Source organism: Cryptomeria japonica, chromosome 8, assembly GCF_030272615.1.
Source record: "Cryptomeria japonica chromosome 8, Sugi_1.0, whole genome shotgun sequence".
NCBI classification, from domain to species: Eukaryota; Viridiplantae; Streptophyta; class Pinopsida; order Cupressales; family Cupressaceae; genus Cryptomeria; species Cryptomeria japonica.
Genome location: NC_081412.1, coordinates 727,038,760 through 727,062,175, shown reverse-complemented (window position 1 = coordinate 727,062,175; position 23,416 = coordinate 727,038,760). Strand labels below are relative to the sequence as shown.

The 23,416-nt window shown below is 34.2% G+C and overlaps 1 protein-coding gene across 1 annotated transcript; it reads left to right on the top strand.

Moving 5' to 3' along the window:
- Nucleotides 1–12,643: 12,643 nt before the first annotated feature.
- On the top strand, nucleotides 12,644–13,321 carry LOC131046779 (ethylene-response factor C3-like). Its single transcript, XM_057980569.2, has one exon. It carries the CDS (start codon nucleotides 12,644–12,646, stop codon nucleotides 13,319–13,321), a length of 678 nt encoding a protein of 225 aa, XP_057836552.2.
- The last annotated feature ends 10,095 nt before the right edge of the window (nucleotides 13,322–23,416 follow it).

The window sequence follows — 23,416 nt, the reverse complement described above, 5'->3', positions numbered from 1 at the left end:
CTGACTGGTTAAGGTCTTACAATACCCTATTAGGGGCACACCTGGTTAGGAGTGACTTAGTTCAGTTAAGAGCTATACAATAAGACCTATTAGGACCAACCCTATTAGGATCTACCCAAGTCACTAGGATTTAAAAACACAAGCTAATGTGTCACCTTGTTAGAGGATTTAACCTTTGGACCTGCTAGGATCCTACTGCACCCTATTAAGAGTGACCTTGCTAGAGGATTTTCTTGCTGCAACTGTTAGGAAGACAAGAAGTTTGATTGATTTGTTGTTAGCACCTCTATGCCTTATTAGATCTGCTTCTTCTCATCTTATATCACTGACTAAACATCAAAACCAAACTCCTTTCACTACACGATCAAATTCTCTCTCTGATACATGAAATCATTCAATTTACATCTCCTTATAACAAGCTTAGTTAGGTTAGTGAAAAACCTTGGAAAAATTCACTAGATATAATGAATCTAGTCGCCTTTTACAATTTCCTGCTCATTACACTTTTCTTATGTTGGCCAAATAAAACATAACATAAATTCTATCGATTTACCGATCAAAGTAACTCTGCTTTACCAGTTCTCTGCTTTTTCTGACTGTGATTGTTCTTCTGATCATAGCTTGCTCAATACATTGAATTTGCTGATGCAGTTCCAGTCAAAGACTCATTCCAATATAATAAACATATGTTCCAAACTACAACATCTAACTCTTCTCCAATCATCTGTACTAGTTGTCTGATCATTGCTTTGTTCCTATTTATCGGTTTGACAGCAACTTAGCAGTTTTGTTGTTTAACAAATTCCACTACCGGTAAGGCTATATTGGTTGGAATAACAAAACACAGTTTCCATGAATGACAACACAAATAAAGTTATCAAACATCCTATTACAACTCTATCATCATCATCAAGCCAACAATCTCCCCCTTTGGCATTGATGGCAACACTTAGGAAAAAAATTTGTCTAAGTGTCACATTACAACAATTAAGACTTGACTCAAATACAAAACTCCCCTTTAGAAATTGCATGCTATACAAAATACAAAATTTTGATAGACTTATACTACTCCCCCTTTGACAGCAATGACAAAGGTAAGCAAATGCATTTGAAACAAATGAATACAATATATCAAAATTTTTGTTACCAAATATATAGTTCAAAAGTTTTACAATTACATCTTGAGAAAAACATCCATAAAATTAGTCTTCAAGACTTTCAAGTCATTCTCCCATGTCTCCAAAAGAGTAGATGTAATCTCAATATGTGTCCTATTCTGGTAGGCAAGCTCTTCCATAGCATCAAGTGTACTTATCTCCGGTGTAGTCAAAATTGCATGTGTCTCTTTGTATCCTCTCTGCAAAATTTGTAACTTAGGGACTAGATGAGTCTGTAATTCTTGTAATGATGTAGTCCTCTTTACCTATTCGGACTCATATGCTTTCAGCTTATGCTATACTACTATAACCGATCTACCAAAAATTATTACTGAATCATTTAGAGGATCAAATGATTCACTCAAAACCTTTAGCTCATGTTGCTCTCGCTTTATCTTCTTTTCAAGGTATCAAAGAATAATGAAAAATTGCAAATTGTAGATAGAATTTTACCTCCGATCTTTAATGCTTCTTTGATTTGCTCCATGTTTACAGTAAGACCTACTTTGTCTTTGTCAATTGACTTGATCAATGTTTCAATTCCATTCTTTTCATATTCTTTCTCAACATTTTGTATAGCAACCTCTCCAAGACTCTTCATTTGCTCTCCTCCAGATGTGACCAAGTGGTACAGTTTCTCAATGGGAGTTGTTTGACTATCAGTGTCAGTCTCTGGTAACATACTAGAAAATATTTCAAAACAAGTTTGTATAGTTTGAGCTTCTCTCCTCTGAGCTCTTAACATCTTCTTCTTTGCCTTATATTGAATTACGGATGCAATCCCCATCAGTTCAGTAGGACTCATCATATTCATGTTTATCGGTCCTTGGATGGATATTGTATCATCATCTTTATTATCATCAACAATCTTCTTAGAAGTAGATAACTAAGGGGTCACTTTTTTCTCTTGTTCTTCTTCTTTTTACTTCTCTTCTTCATTCATTAGTGGCTCTATAGTTGTTTTCTCAACATCAATTTGTATAATCTCTTGAGTATCTTTCTGCATTTCTTCATTTTTCTTTGGTGGCTCAATGATCTGCATATCATCCACTTGTGCATTCACTTGTGTATCTGTCTCCCCTTCATCTTTATCTTTACCAATTGGAATGTCTACCGGTATCACTGGTACTTCTATTGTAATAGTAGGTATAGATGTAGTAGTAGGAATGGATGTGGTAGTAGGAGCGGATGTGGCACTACCTTCTGGTTATTTCACTATTTGTATAAATAGCTCATCAATTTCAAATACATCTGGTAGTTCTCCTTCAATTACCGATGCCTCAGGAATATCTTCTTCCTAAAAAATTCTTCAAAATATCCTCAATCTCAACTTGCAACGACTGGGATTCTCCAACAAGCAATCTAGTTAACCTCTTCTTGGTTCTAAATAATGGTTTTGATTTCAAAATAATCTCTTGCACTTCCTCTTGAGATGTCTCTGATTGCAAATGCATAAGTACATACTCAATTGTTTCTTTGTCCTGCCTAATAGCAGTCTGCCATCTTGCTTCCAATTTACTATACAAAGAATCAAGTATTTGACCTTGTAATTCTATCTATGGTTTGTTATAATGATTCATGTACCAAACAACTGAATCATCAATCTATTTTTTTTCTTCCTCATCAAAATGATTATAATACTTATCCACGCCAACTAATATATCATAATTCCTTATATTTGTCAATAATTTCTCAAGTATAGTAGCTTTGGTTACTTGTGGTTTAACTGATTTAATAGTGGGTGCACCAACCACTTTGGATTTATTGCCACTTTCCCTTAACTCTTTCTTTCCTCCTTCATATTATGCTTCCTCTTCTTCCTCTTCTGCAGCTTTATGTGTTTTTTCTTTCTTCCTCTTCTCTGTAACTTTAGGTGCTTGTGGCTCATCTTGTTTTGATTTTCTCCTGATTTGTATCTTAGGAGGAGGAGAGGGAGTCTCTTTCTTCACATATGTACTCCTTATTTGTCTACCGGTGGGTGCACTAGATGTTTCAGCCTTCTTTTCTTCAAATCTGGCTCTAGCTTCATCAATCATTTCTTTTGTAAATCCTTTCTCAATAGAAAATTCCTCAACCTCTTTTCTGACCTTTGTGGCTATTAATGGTTTAGCCAATTCAACATGTACCTGTATTTATTTCTCTTTAAATGTCCCAAACCTAGATACATTAGGATCTACCGGTTTGGATAGGAGTTGATCTGCATAAATAATCAAAATGTTTGCCTCTACCTCATACCCCATGGGCATAACCCATGAAGTTATTGGGTCTGCAGCTTCCATTTGACATGTTTCAATATCAACCATAAAGAAAATAGAGTCTTCATACCTCTTAACAACATGCTCTGGTATCCTTTCTCTGTTATGCATTCTCTTCTAGAAATCCTTGAAGTATCCCCAGATTGTCTTTGTAAATTCATTCCCAAGCATTTTAATATTGTTCTTAATTTGTAATTATAGTGTCATAAAATTGTGACCCTAGCAAGTTTCAACTGCATTAGGTTCCTCACGCATGCAAACTTGAATATTTTAGCTTGATCGAAGACCAAAGATTGCTCAGCTTGCAGAAATAGCATCTTCATTGGCCTCTACATCACCTCGACCACATTCTGCCCTAGAGAAAGGGGTAGGACATGGGCATGGAGCCAGGGGCGTGGTGCCCTTGTCCCTACCCTATTTTGGGGTAGGACCCTTCCTAGAGCATGCATTGTGGGTTGTGCCTCAGGCAAGAAACTCCCTCGATGTTATCCTGTGATGAAATTCAAATCTACCAAACACGTATTTAAGGAACCATTCATCCTCTCATTTGCACAGGTCGGATAAGTTGAAGTTTCATAAGTGATCGAGGATTCAAGCATTCTTTTTCAGCATTGAGCATTCTCAAGTCTCCCTTCAAGGCTAGGTGTTGCATTCAAGTCAAGGATTCAACCATTGAAGAGGAGATTGATTTCAACATTCAATTCCACACAAGCATTTCTATCAACATTGCTACTACAACCTCCCTTGAGGTGATTTACAATTCAGTCTTTCATTTACATCTACTTGCAAGTACTTTCTTTCATTACTTGGTTAATTTCAAAAGTGGGGTTTGACCTAAAGGCAAACCCCAATCCCAACTCATTTTCCTCTCTTTTCTATGTGTAGGTTGTAGGTGCACAAATGTACTTTCAGTTTCGGTCTTCATTTGCAGAGGTAGAAAAACCCTTTTCATTTCATGTGTGTGTGTGCGTGCGTGCTTATATTTTACCTTTAACAAATCTTCTTTTTGTTTCTCAAAACATGCATCAACCATATCCTCTGCCCCATACTACAATGTTCCACCTACCTATCATACTACACCTTCAAATTTTTCTAATCGAATTCATCCACCAGAGCTACTTTAAACCATTTGTTGCAAAGAAAAATATTTTTACAACAACAATTGGACAACATAATCCAATCCAAATCCACTATCCCTACATATTTCACAAGTATCCCACTTTCCCTAGATATCCTTAGCACTCGCCTTCTACAACACAATGAAGTCCCTTGTTTAGAGAAACATCATGGAAAAGGTGACCCCCACTTTCATGTGAAAACATTTTCCACTTTATGCAGTGATTTCTTCTATGATGAAAGTCTCCTTACCAAACTCTTCCCTCATTCCTTAAAAGGCACATCCTTGGAATGTTTTTTCTCTTTGCATAGTTACTCAATTGTTAAATTTCAGCAATTGGTAGATACATTAATTCAAAATTTTCGAAACAATATTGGGCCACAAGTTACATGTAGTGATTTATTTCATTGGAAACAAGGTGTTAAAGAAAAAGTGATTGATTTTATTGGTATATATCAATATTTGTATGGAAAATTTGATTATATTATTACATATACTAATATTCAAAGGATTTTTGTTAATAATTTACAAAAAGATATTACTATAAAAGATTTTGTTTTGTAAGTATACATCTTTCACATAATTGTACACAACACTCACAATTATCAACTTCAAGTTAGTCAAATGAAGCCTCTTCATCTTTGACTCCAATTGATAGGAATGAAGATGCTCATCAAACATTTTAAAACTTTAGAATAAAAAACAAAAAACTTCATTAAGATCAATAGAAACAATTATTCCAACCATATTGATACTCAAGTTGCAACCAAACTGCCCCCTATTATAGTCCACTTTTATTTTAAGACATTCAAACATCACAAATTCACACCCCTTTCTAAGTCCTTTCATAGAAACATGCTTCAATTGATTAACAATAATTTGATGAAGCTTCCTCCTATTAGTTTTCTAGATACCTCAAAACCTTTTCCATCTTCCTTTAACTCAAAAGCCTTTTCAATACCATCATCAACTAGGGCATGACACAGATAAATTTATAAGTCTTAAGCATGAAATTTAATACCTCATTGATTATGATGATATAGTGGTCGATAAAGGGAATAAACCTATAGCACCTCCTAATCAAAACTTGCAAATCTTTACCAATCATTTGCCTTCACATTCCATGAATGTTGTTGAGCTTATAGATATAGGTATGTAGAAACTATTGAAGTGTTTGCCCAAAACAATGTTGTGAAATTGATAGACCAAGAGAAACCTAAGTCGATCTGTGTAAAACTAAACATTTATTGATCTAGTATATGTGTTGAATGTTATTATAGAACATCTTTACACACAATAATTACACCATTACACAAATGATAACTCCAAATCCTTGATTAAGGTGCATGATGGTTTCTCTTGACCCACCATAGGTTCCATCACCCTTCATGTAGAAGATTGCTATAAATGCTTAGATGTTAAATTTAATCTTATCCCTACTTTGGAACAATTTCATTTAAAGTTGGATCATCCATGAAGGCAGTCCAATTACCATTCATAAGTGTTTAAAGTTCCCTTAAAATGAACAAGTTATAACTATACATCATAGACTTTTCCAACATTTGTCCTCAAAAAGCTCATCCACTCAAACTTCATCAAGATATCCTATTCCTTTCCTAACAAAAATTAAAATCCAATAAGATAGCTACCTTAGGTAATCCTTCAGGATCTACTTTGACTTCTCTCCCTAAGGATACTTTGTTCTCTATGGATGTGGAAGTAGCTCTTTCTAGATTGGGAATCCTTCCTACTCTTATAATTTCTCATATACATGTTGCAATTCCACCTCTAAAATCTTATAAAGGACAAATAAAATAATGCCTAGAATCTTATATCTCTCAATATTTAGTATTTCCATCTATTCCAAGAAGAAAAGGAAGGAAAAGAATCGATGTTGAGTGATCCACAACCTTCTTCTACACAAGTTTTGAGTCGTAACCAACAAAATCATAGTGTCAGAGAATGTTAATAAAGCTGTCCTAACAAATGAATTTTGATTTGATCCTATCTTCCTAGGCTTCACCTAATCATAGGGAGAATCTTAACCTTGAACAATCTTGTGAACATTTAAATTTTTTATTTCGTAATTATTATTCTTCGTATATCCCTCTTCACATTATATATCTTGTTGTGATTAAACTAGATGATGATTTTGATAATAACATTGAAACTATTAAAGATACTATTGATAATTTGCCTTTGATCTTTTTTAAATCTTTAACTCTATCTCCTAGTAACACACATAGTGATTCATCATTAGAGCATGGTCCTTGTTTCGCACTAGAGATAGTTGTGTTCACTGTAATAGCCATCAATCCTTTCGAATTTTATCCACCATCTTTGAATCAAGATGAGCAAGATTGGGAGTTAGATGATTTGCTAGACTATCTCATTCTTGCAGTAGATTCTTTTGTGTGTTTTCTTGCATGTAATGTAATCCATGTAATTGATGCTTCGCATGTCTTTGTATTTATTAAGCTCTGTTTGGATGACCCTTGTTGCTCCATTTGCACAAGGCTACAAAGGGACCAAAGCTATCATAACATTCCTCTATTTGTATCATCATTTTCCTATATGTTGTATACGTATTATGTTGCAAATGTTCTCTTTCCATTAATATTCTTTTTTGTTGTCTTCTTTGGGGATGATGCAAATCATTGAGATTTTTTTATTCTATTTCATGTTGACCCAAAAAGACATTTTTTATTCATCTAATGTGCTCTTCTTCTAGATTTTACTTGTAGTTCCACTACCTGTGGGGCATGAGGTCAATTCATATCAATCGTTATTGATATATATGATTTATATCATGAACATAATAACCCAAATAGTAGATCCCTTATGTTCTCTTTCATGTCTTATGACCATCACGTTCGATTTGTCAATGTTTGGGGAAATTTCATGGTGGTGACACACTTGTCTTTTGGATGCATATTTGCTACCTTGAAGCAATTTCTCCTGGTAAGGCATAAATAATTTGTTTAATGTGGAGGCATACACTCTAACATATGTTACACTTTTGTTAACAGACCATAAGTTTGGTTTGTACACTTTGACCACACACCTTAATATGCTCAATGCACATTGCAACACCCAATTCGTAATTGCATTTTTGGATTACCTAACGAATAGATATTTTATTTTTTAATCCTTCTGTTTTGTGAATGTCGCAACACCCATATCATTGTTTTTTTTCCTTTCATTACTATAAAATGGAGATTTTTCTTTGTAATCTTTTGCAAGAATCAGCTAGCATAACCCACCTCGCTAGACCTATTTGAATCTCTTCTCTTATGGCTCCTACTAAACATCTCTTACTATACCTAGATGTCATACCCTTTTTTTTTCTTTCATGCTCCATGTGTATGTGTAACCCATATTGATCCTATTGCTCCTTTTATCTTTATATTTTAGATAAATAAGATACTAATTCATGGGGTCTTGGTATTATCTTTTCTCATTGAAATTATTTTTATGCTATCCTATACTTTACAAGAGTATGAGTGTAAGGTCACACTCCCACTAAAGTAGGGGCTAAATGAAGTATCATATATTGTATCCCCATACAATTTCACACTCATTTTGGGCTCACTTTGTTTGTTGTCTCTCAAGCCCCTAAATTCTAACTGATTGTCCTCATTCCATTGCCAAATTTGGATGCCTAGCATAATGTTAAGCTCTTTGACCTCAATATGGGCTCAAAACTATAGGACTATGGAGCCTAGCACCTTATTCCTCTTAGACTGTGGTGCCTAGCACACTATTCCTATTAGACTGTGGTTCCTAGCACCTTATTCCAACCTTTTTGGGACCCAATTTGAACCTCTAATAGTTTACAAAATTAAGAGTGATAAATTTCTCCCCAATGTTATCCTTCTTTGAAATTTAAATATGAACATGTAAATTTATTTATAAATACAACTATGCCCCACCCCACCCCCCAAATTTATACAACCACGTCTCCTAATTTCAATTCACACTCCAATTGAGTACTTTCAATCTGGCATCTTGAAAGCAATAGGTAGGAGGTCTAAAGTCAACCATTTAAGCATTCAAGTTTAGTACTCTGAGCAATTTTGTGTGTTACTCCTTGAATGAAGGCATGCATTAACTCCTATCAAACAACATCAACCTTTTTATGAGGCTTCAAAGAAAAATATCAGAACAAAGGTATCATTTTTCAATTCATTATTTCATTTAAGGTTGTAAACCTCTTCACTACCAAGGGTAAGCTCTCTTTTCTAATAATCATTGTTGTAGTCGAGAGTAACTCCTACTATGGTTTGACATAAGCAAGCCCCTATACAACACAATAGTTTTCTCTCTTTTCTATGTGTAGTTTACAAATCTAACTACTAAAAGTTATAGTGTAGACTAAGACCTATATATATAGATCTTAGATAGGCACAAACTCATGTAATTTATATCAATTAGCACGCCTATTTGACACTTTTTGGTTGAATTTTAGAGAGCATGATCTACGAAGCATTTTGGTCAAGGATCCAAAGTATTAGGCTGCAGGTAACCTATTAGGACTAAGATGCCTATTACACTAGTCCACCACTTCTAGGCCCAAATTGTAGTGATCGGTTCCTTTTTATGTTTTTTTTCCAAATCTGCCCTTATGTGATGAATTTTAGTTATGTTGTTTTTTGTTTATGCTGAATATTATTAATTTCCTAGCAATTTACCTAGTTCCCACATCATTTCTTATCTTTATCATATCAAATCAAAATAAGAATAATCAACCAAGTTGTTGAGCTCTCCTAAGGGGTTAAATTTGGGAATGTTGTTTGTTCTCTAATGAATTTTAGGTAGGAAATGATTCCTAGTTTAAATTTTTAAATTAGCGAAACTCATTTTCCCAATAGATCACAACCATAAGAAAATTTTGATTCATAAGCTATCTAAAACTATATAATTTTAGTTACACTATTTCATTGAGTTTATTTTTTACATCATTTTCACGGCATGATTACAATCTTATACTCATCACCTAAAACTTGATTACTATAAAGATAAATATAGGCTTCTCCTCTCATCTTGAAGCTAGCCTTTGTATATTTTAAGCACAAACAAGTTGTTAGAAGAAAATTCAAGAACTAGTCGATTGAGTTTAGGAGTATGAAACCATAACTAATGAGGCCACACCATGTAGACTATTTTCTATTTTTTACCACTTGTCACAATGTACTAGAAAGTTGCCAAAAATTAAAGCTTCTACCTCATTAAAAAGTTTATAAACTCCTAAGAACTTCTTAATTACTTAGTTAATTGGGTCTTGTATGAATGCCTTATTAGTCCATCATTTTTATTGTTTATCATTTAAATTAGAGCTAAATCACATTTTTATGGAACTATTTAATTTTCATACATAAATTGTTCGATGTTGATATTACTTACACCACTTAGAAATTTTCCCTAGTGGTCTATAATTTATTTGATTTGTACGTAGAAAATTAATATAGTTACAACTACCATACAAATGTGAATTTCTCAACTAATAACTTTAAAAAAAAAATTGTTTGTTGTTGAAAAAAAAAGTAAATAACTTTAAGAAACAATAGATTATATTTATCACAAAAGTATAAGATAGGGAAAAACTAATTGGTAGAGGTAATTAATCAGTTATTAGATTGTTATTTCTTAAGACAAAAGACATAGAGATATCAAGTTCTTACTTTATTTTTTAGCTATAATTATTCTCCTTTCTAGTTGCATCATGGTACAACCAATATTTAAGGGCTTCTAACTCACATTTGCATGATTAATTCTAGAACATATCAAAATTCTACTTTCAAAGTATTTTCTAAATTATTCCTATTTTCCACATCTTTGTGATGTACATTTTTTAAGCGTTTCAATAGAGAATTTACTCATAATTATTTTTTAAAGTTTCTTATGAGGATACTCATGGGCTAACCTCTAGGTAACTTAAGATAGGTCTCTTGAAAACATTTCTAATATATTCAAGTGGCTAAATTTGTTTCAACTAGTTAGGATTTATGACCCTACCAAGGTAGGATTTCAACATTTGATACATTTTAGAGCTTTTAATAATTTTATAGTTAATTTTAATTACTTCCAATAGTTTATATCCCTTTTTGGGGATTATCATTTCTTAACATTTGTCACAAAAATGGGAGAATTAATAAATTTGTAGATTTCTTGAGTCAACCTTCAATTGTAGCCATAGCAATAGTATTAAGTGAGTCATGCAAACAATAGAGAATATATTGGCCTTAATTCTATGAAACTAATCTTGAATTTGTTGATACTGCTTGATATTTGTTTTCCTTGATTTTATTGTTATCATATTTAATTTTTTTACTATGCAGCATGGGTTGCATATGTTACTTTGAGTGTTACTTTGAGTGTTTATCAATGCTTTAGCTCCACTTATTTTATTGATAGTCATTTTGTTAATTGTCAATTATGCATTGGTTGACATATTTTATAAATGAGTTATTGTATGTATTTTATGGGTTATGTTTGATCAATCATAAGGTCAAAAATATTTTATCACTCCTCTATATGTTGATTCTTGGTTTGTTGTTTGCATTGAGGTATGCCTATGAAAGTGTGATAAGATTCTTGTGAGGACTTCAATATTTTATTATAAGTTGTTTATTGCATTGAAAAGTGAGAACTCCCATGCACAAATGTCATGCTTGGTATTAGGATCATATTGTATATTTGAGATACATATTTATATGTTTTTTATGACTAGCTTATCATAGTGTCAAGCAACCCATTACCATCTATTTAGTTATTTGGATTATTCATGTAATTATTTTAATGATTTCAACATCTTACATTTTACCTCTATATATACATGTTTACATAGATGGACATTTGTATCACTATTTGCATTCTATATAATTATTGCTTATCACATTTTCATGATTGGATGATTGTCCATTCTTTTGGATATTATGTATGGTGTAGGTATGCTTGATGTGTGACCTAAGAATGCAGGTACAAGGTTATTTCCCTAATTGATTTCCCCAATAATGGATATATCATAAATTTCACCTTGTGTTAGTGTTTTTCATAATCTCTACCACAATCAATTCAAGTGTGAAATGAGTCATGATGATCTCATTTGATTTTAAATCTAGATCAATGATGATTCAAGAATCCATGTGTTGTGAGAAACTCATAATTTTGTAATTTATATGATGATCAATCATTTCGATGTCTACATTTGAGACATATATCAATGGATAAATCCTTACATTATAAGCATATCTGACATTTGTAGGAAATCAAGAAATTGAGAAAGAAATAAAAAGATTTCTATTTAATTGTATTGGAAATTATATTCAAATTATTTTAAATAATATGATTTCCCTAAAAAATAATTCATCACTCAAAAAATCTAAATTTAAATATCTACTATTTTTAGAAATGAAAAAATTAATTGAACATCTTTAAGTTAATTTCCAAATAGTATTTAGTAAAAGAAAAAAATAAGAAAAAAAAAAAACATTGTGTCTTTATAATTTGTTTTTCCCAAAATGAAAACTTCTCAAACCCTCTCTTCAAAGAAATTCAAAATGAAAGAAATCCTTTTTTTTTTAAAGATTAATTTGCTTGAGAATTGTTTTGAAAAGGAGTGCACGGTTCCTATGATTAGATTGCATATTTATTGCCTCACCAAATTTAATGAACACGATTTATTGCACCATTTTGGGATTGTTTAAGTTTCAACAAGATTAATGAAATTGAAGTAGAAAAGTCTGAGGCGCCAAAATGGACCAGCATTGAGAATACAGATATTTTGTCCTCTAACAATCTGAGAAGACTTAAAAGGACCCAGTTTTCTTTATCAATTAGTCAACCAATGGTGAGTATTACTTTATGGGTGAGGTCCACACAGACCATGCGTGCAAGCATAAACGTTGACAGCAGTCTCTGTGTATAACATTAGTCAACAATGGAAAATAATACACTATTTCACTCCTCTCCTTATAAATAGGCAACGTTCAATTCCTTCCCAGTTCAAACGAGAATTCCCAATTCATAGGGCACAAAAAAAGAAGTGGGAAGGAATGGATTTTTCTAAGGAAGAGAGAAGTAGTCTCAAGAGAAAAGCCCAGTAGAATGAATCTATGCAAGTGAAAAAAAGTGGTAAAAATGATATACCATCTTCATCTTCTCTAGGTTATGGTTCTTATGAAGATGAACCAGAATCATTCATGGCTGCTCCATATTCAGAACCCATGAATTCTGCTCAAGAAGTGAGTCTGTACAATGAGAATGGCTCGGGAGAGAACTTCGTTTTGCATGGAGTTATAAAGAATTCAGCAATTGAAAGGTGTCGTGAGCCCATCAATGGTAAAGCTGAGATTTGGAGTGTGAGTAAGAAGAAAACACGAGTGCAAGGAGAGAAACATGACAGAGGATTAAGGAGAAGGCCATGGGGGAAATATGCAGCTGAAATCAGAGATCCAAGAAGAGGAGGAATGGGGATGTGGGTTGGAACATTTGACTGTGCAGAGGACGCAGCCATGGCTTATGACAGGGCTGCCCTCAGCATTAGAGGACCCAGAGCCATTCTCAACTTTCCCATATTCACTTCCTGTTTCAGTGAAGAGAACGAATCTATTAATGGGGGAAGTCATATTACAGAAGAAGAAAAAGAAGAAAGTACATGTGCAAACAATGAGAGAAATGTGATAGAATTGGAGGATATGGGTGTAGATTATTTGGAAGAGCTGATTCTCACTAGTGAGAGAATAACTGTTTCCTGGTTTTCTGGTTCTTTACAAGAGCGGCTAATTTCTTAGTCTTACAGTGTGTTTTATAATCACTGTTGATTCTGAACCAAACTTTCCAGTTTTACAACCATAAGACCTAAGTGTTTCGTAAATACCTGTCAGAATATAAAAGCTGTATGCATAATATTATTCTAATCTCTAAAGTCATTGGTCACTTTGTGAGAGTATTGGTATAGTTTAATGAAATCTGTTATTCAGCTCTTTGTTTCTATGTATCAATCTTGTTTCACTGTCATCTGAAAGTCTTTCAAATGTGGGATATCTTTTACGCGCTGAAAACATTTTATAGTAAACTATTCTTTGGGCTCAGCTTCATTCTGATGGGTGATGAAATATCAATGAAATATGAGCTAAAATAATGTAAAAATTACACAATCATATTTAGAAGATGTCAAACAATTTATATGAGAAATTTGATTTAATTTAATGAAATTAATTATTCAACTCTTTGTTTCTCAATGTAATTTCAGTGTTATCTGAAAGTTTTCTAGTGACAGAAGTTGTTTTTTAAGACCTCAATTCCTTTAACCACTGATATATTTCATTTGAAAATATCAATTTTAAAAAATTTGTAGTAATTTATTCTTTTTCTTTAGACCACTTCATTTTGATGAAGGATTATAGAATTGATCTAAAATGCTGATCAAAAAATGTTTATATATTCATATTCAAAAGTTCTCAAGAAATTCTTGTAAGAAATTTTGTTTATTTTAATGAAATTAGTTATTCAACTCTTTGTTTCTCTGTGTTAATCTAGTTTTATTTCAGGGAAAGTCTTGCAAAGGTGAGCTATTTTTTAAGGCCTTCAATTCCTTTGACCACTAATATAGTTCACTTAAAAACATCAATTTTTAATAATTTGTAGTAAATTATTTTCATCTTTGACTTACTTCATTCTGATGATGGATCATAAAATATGATCTGAAATGTTGATGGAAATATGTTTATACAATCATGTGCATAAGCTTTCAAAAAATTTATGTGAGAAAATTGGTTTAGTTAATGGTTTAGTTATTCAAGCCTTTGTTTCTCTGCATTAATCTAGTTTCTTTTTTATCCAAAAATCTTTCAAATATGAGTTGTTTTTAAAGGTCTTCAATGTCTTTGATCATTGATAAACTTTGCTTGAAGAGATCAGATTCTAAATAATTTATTGTAAATTATTGTCTTCTTTGACATCCTTCATTTGGATGATAGATCATAAAAATATGATAAAAATGTTGTAAAAATGTTAATATGATCACATATACAACAATCTTTCAAAAATTTAAAACAAAAAACTATAAACTATAAAAATCAAATATTGTAATATTAATTTTTATTTTGAAATAAAATGAATGTAATAGAAACATTGATTAAAGATTAAAAGAAAACTACAAAATTGTACTAAATAAAATGAATCTAAAATATTGTAGGACAAATCATTTAGTGAGACTGATAAGAGAAAAATATACTAGGTTGTGGTATTGCTTTTTAAAGCTTAATAGCGGAAACTTGATCAATTAATCAAAATTATTTAGATTTGACAGCATTAATATAATTAATTACAAGTATTTTTCTTGTACTTTGCAACATGCTGCATGTCCTCCCTTTCAATTTTGTTTCATCTATTTTCTTTCATATGCAACATTTATGTTTCATTCTACCACCTCTGGATTGCCTTATAACTTCGTGAATCAACCATCTATGAACACATTTAAAAAAAAGATAAGTTGGAAAGAATCTCTAACGTGGGAACAATTTAAGCCCAGCTTCTACCCTCTAGCGCACCAAGGACTCATTCTGTTGATTTATGAACATATTAAGGATAAGGCTAGGGCTACCAAGGATGATCCTTTGATCATCAATGCTCAGATATCTGAGAAATGCATAGACTCTGATTCGACTGGGGAGCCCAGCACCCCTACCCATAAAAAAAGGAAGGTTGAAACCAAGGAGGATGAAAAGGATGTGCATTTTGATGAAGAAGAGGGAAAGGATAAGGAAATTGATTCTGAAATGGAGCTTAAAAAGGAGGAGAACTATGGGGAAGGAGAGGAAGGGGGAAATTCTAAGAATCATCACCCCAACCCTAAGGGCTCAGAAAGTGAGAAAGAGGCTCTGAAGCCTAAGGAGGGTGAAAACCCTAATGCGGAGGAGACTGAATAGAGCAAGGACTCTGCGGATACCATTCTGGACACCGCCCACAACTGCACCCTTGAATTCTTCAATTTTCAGAAGCGGGTGGTTGAAAACATCACTAGCATGCAAGGTAAACAAAGGGACCTGGAAGTTAAGATCAACAAGCTGATTAAGATGTCTGACTCTGGGAAACAGAATGAGGAGACAGAAAATAGTGAAGCGGAGGAGGAAATGGAAATGGAAGACTGGCAGGAGAATGATAAAAGGCGACCTGAAACATTTGGAGGATGTCATTAAAATCATGAAGGAATAGGTGGAGGAGGACAAGGACAATGTCAACGCCCGGATTGCCCGAAACGAGAAAGCCTTGAAAAGCCTTATGAACCACAGCCTCCAGGTTCTTAAAGTCTCCTCCCAGAATATGAATGTGTTGGTGAATCATCTGGAAAAGAAAAACCAAGAGAAGAACCCGGTAATTATTGAAGATGCTCCTACTTCCAGCCTAACCCACTAGACCCCTAGGTGCAGAACCAGGCAGACTATGGCTGAGAAGGACACAAAAATGAAAGAGAGTCAGATTGCTTAGGAAAACACCGACTTGAGGGAAGCGGCCAAGGCAATGATGCTCTTGGTACAGAATGCAGAAGAAACCATGAAGATTTTTTAAATTTCTTGTTATGTTGGGCTTGGGGTCAATTTCTTGCTGGCCTCTTGCTATCCTTTTCTCTATTGTTGGTTTTCTTGATGGTCTTTTGCAGCTGTTGTGTTTTGTTTCTTTCCTGAATATCTTTCAAATGTAAATGGGTTTCAGGTCCCTTAAAACCTGTTTTTACTTAATCAAAAACATTATCATTAAGATAATATGAATGACCTGCAAAGAAATTATTGAGAAGATTGTCATGTTGACTGACTACAAAAATATCTTATGTAGCATATTGTGTGGACTTGGAATGAACTTATGTAAATCGTAAATAGTAAAAACTGTTTACTCCAACACCTCCCCTTAAGTGAAACTTATGGAGTAAAGAATTCAATATGAGATGCCTTATGGCTCCAAGAAACAAAGCCATATTAGGCACCTGTTGACATGTTTTTTATGACAGAGCCTAACATAGAATAAAGTTGTGTAACATTCACTTCACTCTCTCTTGATCAAAGTACGATTGTTTGCTAAGATTGCAGTGAGTTTAGATAATCAACTCCAAGATTCCTATGTGCAATAGATGTGACTCAATTGGCTTGATGTGATATGCTAGTAATCCAAGGGGACTTATGTTTGAATCATTCTTTCACTTCTTTATTGTGGTAGGAACTTTATCATTAGATATAGCATTCTATGATGTTCTACTTCGAAGGAACTGAACTGGATTGAACTGAAATTAAAGGAGAAAGGGTTAGAAGGATCTAAACCTACTCCTAAGGGTAGTGATACCAATAGATAATGCTCTAATGGACGAATTCCAGTTAAACCAAGTTTTGTTTCTCCAATATTAACTACAACTCCACAAGAACTGGTGCAATCTTCTATATTAACTACAACTCCACAAGAACTGGTGCAATCTTCTAAGGATGTTGAAATTTGAATACCCAAAACAACACAATCCAAATGACTATCCATGATCGAATTTAGCACAAATTTAGTGGCTCGGGCTAACTTGACACTGCAGCTTATAATCAACAAGATGTAAAAAGTATGAACCATGGAAATTCATCAAACACCATTACATTCTCCATTGAAATCAAAGCACCACTCTACTTCTACTCTAACTGAGGAATGTGAAACCATGCAAGTTTTGAAAAATAACTTAAGTGGACACCATCAGAGAACAATGTTTCACTGTTATTATTTCAAAAACTTATCGCAACAATTTCATAAAAATCCCCCTTCTTACAACTGAAGGGGTCACCCCCTTATATAGGCCTCAAGCCATGACTACATGAAAAATCCTAATTAGTTTTTACCTTAAAACATTCCCACACATGATTCAACAAGGTGGAATTCAACAATAAATTCCCATTATGCCTATATACAATTAATTCCAGCCCATTACAATTGGTATCCAAAAGCCATTAAATGCACCACTCTTCACTAAATTCACCCAACATGCATTGAATATTTCTCCATGTAAAAATCCCCCCATTGTGTCATAAATGCACCATCATCTCCGCATGTGACAACAACATGCAAGAGTCTGCCATGATGCCATAAATATGATGGCTACATGCAAAAAGATGCTCCATTAATTCAACATGCACTGACTCAACTGCCACTTGACGAGAAATCCTTGGAGAAAGAAAATTCATGGAGAGAAAATGTGTAGAGAGAAAATTTAATCCAGGAAGAATTTTTTTTAAATTTTGAATTTGCCTTGTTCCAGGGAAGCTGCTTCATCAATTTTGCACATTACCTATTTTTTAGGAACTTTTTCAAATTAGGGTTCCAGGGTCTAGGAGAGAGAAAATTCTCTCACAAAGACAAATCTATCATCATTTTTAAATCTGGATGATTTTTTGAATTTTATTTTTCAATCTATCATTGACTTTGTATTTTTATGTTGGAATGACCCCGTGGAGGAATTTTCTTTGGAAGGAAAATTCCATGGCGCCCTCCATTTGGCAGCCTCAACACCTGACGAGCGAAATTTTCATAGCATGGAATTGTGCCTAGGATGAAATTTCATCAACTTCTCTATTTGGCACCCTAAACTGGGTTTGGGTCCTAGAATGGCCTAGTGAAGGAAAACATTAGTGTGGAGGAAAATTCCTCCACACCCCAACTTGAGCACTCACGTTAACTCTTGGGCACTAAAAAACCCTTGTCAAAGAAAATCGGGGCATGAGGAAATTCCTCCACTACCCAATTTTGGTGCCCACTTCCATGCTTGGGAGCTATTGCCACAAGATGGAGGAGAACTGGTCATGGAGGAAATTCTGCCATGACCATGATCTGGTGCCTACCTCTTTGTGTCTTGCATTTTAATGCCTTTGGAGATTTTCAATCTAACTTGTGCCCATTTTTCAATCGTTTCGGGATTATCATGTCATTTCTAGAATTGAAGAGATTTTCTTGCCTTAGGAATTTTTTCAATGCTTTCCACTTCTAGAATGGGAATCCGCACTTAGCCATTTTTTCGCTCAAATGCCAGCTTTGTCAAAATTTTGGGATTTTCAGCAATGCTCGGTTTTCATTGTCGAGGCCCTTTCTTGTTGATGAACCTACTAAGAATAGACTTATTATAAATCGTAAGTATTTCAAAATGTTAGAATTAAGGAAAAATAGGACACAGAGACAGTAAAAATAGTAAGTTTGATTTTTAGAAAAATAAAGACAATCTGGGAGGTAGTGAAATTCTCTAAAAAATAGGAACTTTCTAAGAATTAGCTCAAATTTTACTGGTAGCTTCCTTGAAGGGTCCTAATTCCAATGCAATGTTTAGTTTTTTCAAAACCCTAAGGAAAAGATCTCAAATTTAAGTCGGAAGGGTGAAACCCTAAACTAGACAAAACAAGTTCTAGACTTAGCCAAATTCACTCAAATGACTTGCAGACTTGATCAAAATCCACCAAAACATTTACAGACTAGAGAGGCCGAAGGGATTGTTGCGAAAAGACCTAAATAACTAAAAACAAAAAACCAAGATGACCTAAAATGTAGGGGGTCCCCATTTACAATGTGGTGATGTATGAAAATCTCGCAATAGTACCCATGTACAACTATAATACAAATCATTCTCTTACAAATGGAGAAAAGGAGAAAAACCCTATGGGAGAAAACTCATTTCCAAAAAGAGAATATTGAAGGACTAAGAAACATCCAAAATAATAATGCCTCAAAACAAGAACATGAAGAACATCATTAAAGCACAAACAAGTTGTGGAAAACTATCGAAGACTGATATGGTGTTGTAACTAAATATCCTCCTCTAAAAAATATGATGATCATGATCATCAAGACAATAATTTGCATGAGTGTCTCAAACAATAGTACTTGAACAATGATAAAATAGAAACAATGGCATAACACCTATTATTCAAAAATACAGATAGCAAATGAATTTGCATGAGTGACCTTAACATCACTACACAACTGATGAAGTTGTCTTAGTGATACCATCATCACTACTCATCCAATGAAGTTGAAAATATAGGTGCAATAGTCTGAAGAACTATTATCAAGGAGGTTGCCTCCACTAAATAGGAAGGTAAGAGTATGTCGACTCTCTTCAAGTGAAACCAGGGAAGCACTAACATGAATAGTATGATACTCCCCAACCCCCATAATGCTAACTAGGGTGAAGCATGACAATTCACTGAAGTGACCAAGATAGTACCAACAACTGAACAAAGGGTGTGAACCAAACTACACACATGCATATGGCATGAATCCCATTGATTCATCTATTATCATGGATTTACACTCATTATTTTTGAGGTTCCTTAGTCCTTCAATATTCTTTTTTTGAAGAGGATTTTTCTCCTACAAGGTTTTTCTCCTTTTCTCCATTTGTAAGAGAATGGTTTGCATTATAGTTGTACATGGGTGTACCTAATATGGCTTTGTTTCTAGGACACATAAGGCATCTAAAATTTCATAATTTACACCCTAAGTTTCACTTAAGGGGAGGTGGTGGAGTAAATAGTTTCTACTATTTACTCAAACATATATATCTAGCAATTTTGTGTCTTAATTGTAAATAATCCACAACAACATAAAAATCATGTTTTCTAACAAATGTTAGCAATCTAAATATTATGTCATTCATATTAAATTATATAAACTCAAGAAATCATTCTTTGTCAAAGGTTAAATTGGTCATTCTAAATTATAAGTTTGATATGAACCGCAAACCATCTTTACAAAGTGGGGTAATAGCATCTTCAAATAGTCATTTTTATGGTTTCTAGTAATTTGAAAAAAAACAATTCAAAAGATAGGTACCATGTTGTTTATAGTAATGTGGTCATTACAAATTCAACATACCACATGGAGCTTGATTTTTTCTATTGTTAGGCCTCTAGACACACAAAAATTTAAAGAAAGAATTCATTTATAATAACAAGGATCTCATAGATTCACCCTTAGTTGAAGACTAAAAGAATATCAATAGAAAGAAACAAAAGATATTTTTTACATTAAAATAAGTTATAAAAGGAGTATAACAATAGCTATCAATGTGGGTCGGTCGGGTGTGGGGAATGGCTAGGAATCACTCTGGTCTGCTGGTTTCCATGTCGGTGCTCCCCTGGGCACCCAGACTAACCATAACATGGAAGCCAGTGCTACCCACATTGGGCTACACATGGCAAAAAGAGAGGAGTTTACTAAAGTGTGGCTAGAGTCTAACTCGCTAAACACTATCAACTACCTGAGTGGTCACAAGAATCCTAGCTAGACGATTGCCAGCCTGACCAAGGACTGTCAAAATATAATTAATGAACTGACAGATTTCAAAATTTGGCACATACACTGGGAAGGCAATAAGGCGGTGGATCTACTGGCCAATCTGGTAGTGGGATACGTGGCAACCAACTGGTGGAGTAGCAGGGATGCTTTCCCCAAAAATCTGTGCGATCTGGCATGTAACGATTACTGTGTTAATCAATGATCCCTCATCATCACATGACTGATTTGATAGGGAAATGACTCTTTCTTCCTTTCCCTAATCAAAAATCTAGAAACCTCATCGGTGACTGGATTTCCTATCTCATTGCGTGGTTTTTTTGCTGCTCTTTGGATATCCTTTGGACGTGGCCCTTTTTCTGTGACTGGTTGGCAATAGTGAGCCCCTTCTCCTATTATTTGGGGACTAGGAGCATAATGGGAGGGGATAAGAACAGACAAGAGCCCTCTACTTGCAAGAAGTGGAAAAAGAATAAAGATGTGTGGTAGGAAGTCATTGATGGTGCTCTCATCCCCTACCTAAACCAGCTTCATGGCCCCTCTCCTCAAATTATGGAGGCCTTTGTTAACAGATGGAAAAATAGAGTCGTAGGGCTTATGGTGTCGATTATCAAATTGATAAAACTTTGGTGGTGACGGTCACTGGTCTGGCTATGACTGGAAGAAGGTTTTACAAGAATAGAAAAGTCAGGGAGGAGAACTTGTTGAGTTTCTTTGACAAAGACAAGGAGCACTCCAGAGTCACCAAGATGGCCGATGGCAGCTATAATAGAAAAGACCTCATGGCCCTTTGGACTAACATGACAGATTTTATAATTGGGCGATGCTCTTTGTCCTAGGTTAACTTGACTTGAAAAAATGGCGAAGGACGAAGGGTTGAGAGATTCTATTCTAATCTTAAGAATGTAGGAAGTTGAGTGAATGATTAGATGGAATCCTACTGAGCGAGGTCTCGCCATCAAAACGAACAATTTGACACAAGCTCAGTGCAGTCTTCTAAGGACGTTTCAAATATTTTCAAACCATTACCACCAAACATTGATCACCATTCAAGTTAATGCATAAACAATGAGTGTAGGATGATTCGATGTTAGGCTCATATCAATCCAATTGACCACACAAGGCATGCTCACAATCAATAAGAGGCTAGTGGTATGGACTAAAGGATTCCACACTAGTACATTCAACAATTTTCCCCATTCAATTTAATTATCTACCATCTAATATGAATATCTAACAAGAAACCAAGCGTATTGCAAGAAACGACACATTTCACCATAACCTCAATGAAAAATGAAGTTTATTTACAATTTTAGGCAACAATCTCTTGCCTTCTCTTCCTACTCTACTCTAATTGCTATCTAAGCTTCTATTCTTCTATCCTATTCACAAACTATTCACTATTAACCTTTTACAAATGAATAGCCAGAGCTTTATATAGAGAGCTCTTTACAATTCAATGGCTCTGATTAATTTACAATCAATGGCTAGGATTTCAAGTTGAAAACCCTAGTTAGGGTTTGTTACAACAAAACCTTTTAGCCAATGAGAAAATTACATTCAATGAAGAGAAACAATAGGAAATAGGGGTAGGTACATCATATTTTGTTCCTTCATGCATGAGCCCATTTCACCGAATCTGGACATGCCGATGTGGACCTTCCCGATTGGAGGAATAGTGACTAGGATGCCACCTTGTCTAGTACTTGCCTTGGTCGATCCTTCATCATCCTTGATGTGCTTGAGGAATGATGTACCTTTCCTTGGATTCCTTGTGTTTTCCTATAAGATCCTCTTGAAGAGGTCTTCCTTTGACCTTGATGTGAAATATTCTTCTTGAGATCCTCATTCCAATCTCCCTCCAACCTAGTCTTTCTGATTTCATTCTTTTCTTGCTGCAAAACAACAAATGAATATCAAACACATGATATATAGGTTATACAATTTCTTAATTTGATATAATCTCTGATTTTATGTGATTTGCAGGTCTGATAGGTGCAGGTTTTGGAGAGATTGTCCTTTGCTTGAGAAAATTTGCTCTTACTTTGATGAATTCAGTCCTTCCTTTGTTGAATTTTGTTGTTGTTAGGATGTACTCTACGCCTTAAAGTGGCTGATCTCTATAAGACCTGAAATTTTCCTCCTCAATCACCAATCTGTCTAATGAAATCTTCTCCTCAAATTCACTCTTATTGAATTCAGTTGCTCCTCAAATTCGCTCTTGCTAAATTCAGCTTGTGAAGATTGTTGACAAATATGGAATTTTCTTCTTAGCTGCTGAAGGATTTCGCTTTTTGAAGAAGAAGATTTGAAATGAATGATGAATAATTAAAGAATCAACCTCCCTTATATAGGCACCTTTATGGGAGAATGCACTTCTTTGATGAAAGCTAACTTTGTTTGGATGAATAAATCAATTGTATTTCCCTTTAGCTGGCCAACTTCTATTTAAAAATTCGAATTTGCTTTTGCTGCCAAAGTGAGATTGGTTTATTAATGCATCAAATATTTCTAGGTTGACTTGCACTTAGCCTTCTCTTGATCTTTTCGGTTTTTTATCATAATGCAATTGCCTTTAATAG

Bases quoted from the DNA above. Each gene is read 5' to 3' on its own strand.
- LOC131046779 (XM_057980569.2), top strand. From the start codon at position 12,644: ATGCAAGTGAAAAAAAGTGGTAAAAATGATATACCATCTTCATCTTCT.